Source organism: Bidens hawaiensis, unplaced genomic scaffold (genome assembly GCF_021521415.1).
Source record: "Bidens hawaiensis isolate Kalapana, Puna unplaced genomic scaffold, B.hawaiensis_p1.1 tig00007049_1, whole genome shotgun sequence".
Lineage (NCBI taxonomy): Eukaryota > Viridiplantae > Streptophyta > Magnoliopsida > Asterales > Asteraceae > Bidens > Bidens hawaiensis.
Genome location: NW_027491485.1, coordinates 48,074 through 51,083, shown reverse-complemented (window position 1 = coordinate 51,083; position 3,010 = coordinate 48,074). Strand labels below are relative to the sequence as shown.

General features: G+C 32.3%; 1 protein-coding gene across 1 annotated transcript; it reads right to left on the bottom strand.

Annotated features, from left to right (window-relative positions):
- Positions 1–492: 492 nt before the first annotated feature.
- Positions 493–2,494, bottom strand: LOC143634404 (auxin-responsive protein IAA12-like). The gene is made up of 4 exons (XM_077102494.1): positions 2,039–2,494; positions 1,074–1,309; positions 900–993; positions 493–820 (listed from the first exon to the last, which is right to left on the bottom strand). Exons 1-4 carry the CDS (start codon positions 2,311–2,313, stop codon positions 760–762), a joined length of 666 nt encoding a protein of 221 aa, XP_076958609.1. The 5' UTR covers positions 2,314–2,494; the 3' UTR covers positions 493–759.
- Positions 2,495–3,010: the final 516 nt, after the last annotated feature.

Here is a 3,010-nt window from a genome sequence, read left to right as displayed (position 1 = left end):
TAACTACTGTTTGTGTTCGTTCATACATTTTATTGTTAATGATTAATATTTTTTTAGTTCTCTTAAGCTATGATATTGTCACACTTTCTTCTATTAACAAACTTTTAATGAGGTAACCATTATAACATCATAAAACATATCAAAGGAATTATATACATTTTTCTTCGCTAAGCCTTTGTCTAATCAGGTTTTATTGTTTTACCTATTAAGGTTTTAATGGCACGTGAATTACTTTTAATCAGCGAACCGTGCTATGATATCCATATCGTCTAAATATTGTTTTCAATAAGTTTGTATTGTATTAGAATATTTTTCACTAGATCTTTGTACTATTTATATATGTCGTGTTATGAGGCTTAACGGTACAATTCTCCCATTTGATTTCTTCTTCTCAGCGTTCTCCTGATATTAGATTGTTTGGTACTTTCTGTAGTAACCGAAACTAATACAAATCCAAAATAACAATTTGGCTTTGTTCAAAACCGTCCGAAATATAAGAAAATCCAAATCATACAAATTTGTGTATTTTGATAATTCAAAAGGTCAATACAAATTCTCAAACCAGACACTCAGTCAAGCTGTATGCTTGCACCAACAGCTCAAATGCTTGCTTAAACTTCAAAGCTGATCATGGTGCCAATAAGCTATATATATAAAAAAAAACAAAATGTAAACCAACATTTAGGAACTTAAACAACCCAAAAACCCTTCCATTAATCCGTATAACATCGTATATGCGTCTCCTGTTGTCTTGAAACCTTAATGCTGCATTTTGGGGTTTCTAAGGATCCGCAGCCTTTTCACCGAGCTAAGAAACATCCTGACACAAAATCAAGAAAATCAAGACACAAACTCCTTCATTTTCTAAACAAATTGAGGTTCAAAAAACATAAACATACTGCCAAGGTACATCTCCAACAAGCATGCAGTCTCCATCTTTATCTTCATAAGTGAGCACAAACTCAGATGTTTCATTCAACAATCTTGAAGAACCTGAACAATGGCAACATTGTAAAATCCCAAGTCCGAACTTCAAACTATTCAAATTTCGTACTAATGTGAATTCAACTTACATCTTCCATAAAACATGTTCTCCAGGGTTTGAGCTAATGTTTCATAGGATGAATGGGCATAAAGGTCAACCTTTCTTCCAATCAGGGTTCCATCCATGTTCACCTTTACATTTAAATGATGACCGTTGGTTATGTTTTCGGTTTTGGGTCTGGAGCTAAACTCTTCATGTTCTGATTTGGTGCGGTTAGCCATTGGCGCACGGTGAGCTTTTCTTATTGGTGGCCATCCGATCACGCTTCAGAAACATGATTTCAAAACATATATTACCATCAAGCGTATGATAAACATGAACCCTTTGGTTAGCAGGGTATTAAGTAACCTCGGACCACGCCCATCGGGTTATTACCAATTTTGGTATTGGGTATACCGTATACCTGCTAGTTTGTTAAGAATTATCCATTAAGATTTTCAATTACATTTTTTACCATTTTAAAGTTTATCAAATTTTATTACTCAAAAAATTAGAATTATAAAAACTAAAAATTTGTGAATTAGTTAATTATTCTGCTGCCTAAAACAAATGAATATAAAAAATAAAAACAAAATGTTTATGGTTATGGTTCGACTAAACAGATACATATGTTTCAGGTAAGCAGGTCTCGGTGTGGTATCAACTATCAACTAATACCACACCCCTCTATTACCTTTTAAAATTTTTAAAACTAATCTCATATCCGGTTCCACACCCGTTGATCATGTTATTGGTTTGGTTTGTTTGTTATCCTTACTAGCAGGTCTAGTGAGTTTTCTGATAATAAGTTCTCGTGGTTACCCAAAAAGATTTAAACCAAAATTAACATAATTACATAAGCTTAAATGCTTAATGTGGGGATGTAAACAGATTCAATAACAAAATAACCATAAAACAAGATATCTTTTTTGATCATGCTCAAATGGAAAATCTTTCTAGAAAATAAAAAATATCAAGAAATCATTAAGATGGTAAGATTTAAACTATAACTACCTGGTAGCATTAGGAGGAGAGACAGATTGAACACAAGTTCTCTTAATACCATCAATAGAAGAAGTAGGGATGTTTACCGAAGACGACGACGATGAAGATGAACAAGAAGGCTTCAAATTATGCAAATCTTGACTAGCCAAGATCATTCTAGAAGCTTCTTCCTTAGGCTTCAAACCACTACCACCAATACTCAATCCTAACACCAGTTCAAGATCATCATCATCATCCTTAGTTGACATGTTATGATTATTATTGTTAGCTTTATTATTTGACATGATCAAGCTAGCTAGGTAGCTATATGAAGGAGGGTATATGAAAACATGGAAGGTGAAGTGCAAAGGAAGAAACTTATTAAAGGGTTGAGGTGGGACCCATATGTCGGATTCGTGCACCTTAATTCATGATCGGTTTCTTCCAAAGCAGTCTCCGTACCCCGCACAAACACAAACACAAACACAAACACAAACACACATCAGTAGTGTGTGTGTTTCCATTAAAAAACCAAACACACTGCCCCCGCCATGAAAGAAGCTAGGCCACCTCAAAACATGTTTTTCTTTTATTATTATTATTATTATTATTATTATTGTTATTATTATTATTATTATTATTATTATTAGTTTTTTTCCCATTTTTAAGTGAAAAGTTAAATTATTTATATATGCACCGAATCGAGTGTGATTTTTTTTACATCTGGATAGTTGAGGTTTTGGTATTCTTTTTAAATTCATCGCAAGCGCTAACCCAATCTATATCTAACGTTAAGTCATAGGCGTTAACGTCTTTTTACATTATTGGATTTAGTATCGATTGTAACTAAACATCATGGAAAATTTTACAAGATGAATGATGAATATTATTTATTACCCATTTTATTATACTTTATGAATAATTATTTATATAATGATTATTTTACTCATATTTTTTGAAAAATATAAAACTGTGTATTTAATTATTTTTGAGCAGTTATTA

Excerpts from the sequence above, each read along its gene's own strand:
- LOC143634404 (XM_077102494.1), bottom strand. The coding sequence starts at position 2,313 with ATGTCAAATAATAAAGCTAACAATAATAATCATAACATGTCAACTAAG. Across the intron at positions 1,310-2,038 it reads TCTCCTCCTAATGCTACCAG|CGTGATCGGATGGCCACCAA; the intron begins GTAGTTATAGTT and ends ATGTTTCTGAAG. Across the intron at positions 994-1,073 it reads GAACATGTTTTATGGAAGAT|GTTCTTCAAGATTGTTGAAT; the intron begins GTAAGTTGAATT and ends GCCATTGTTCAG.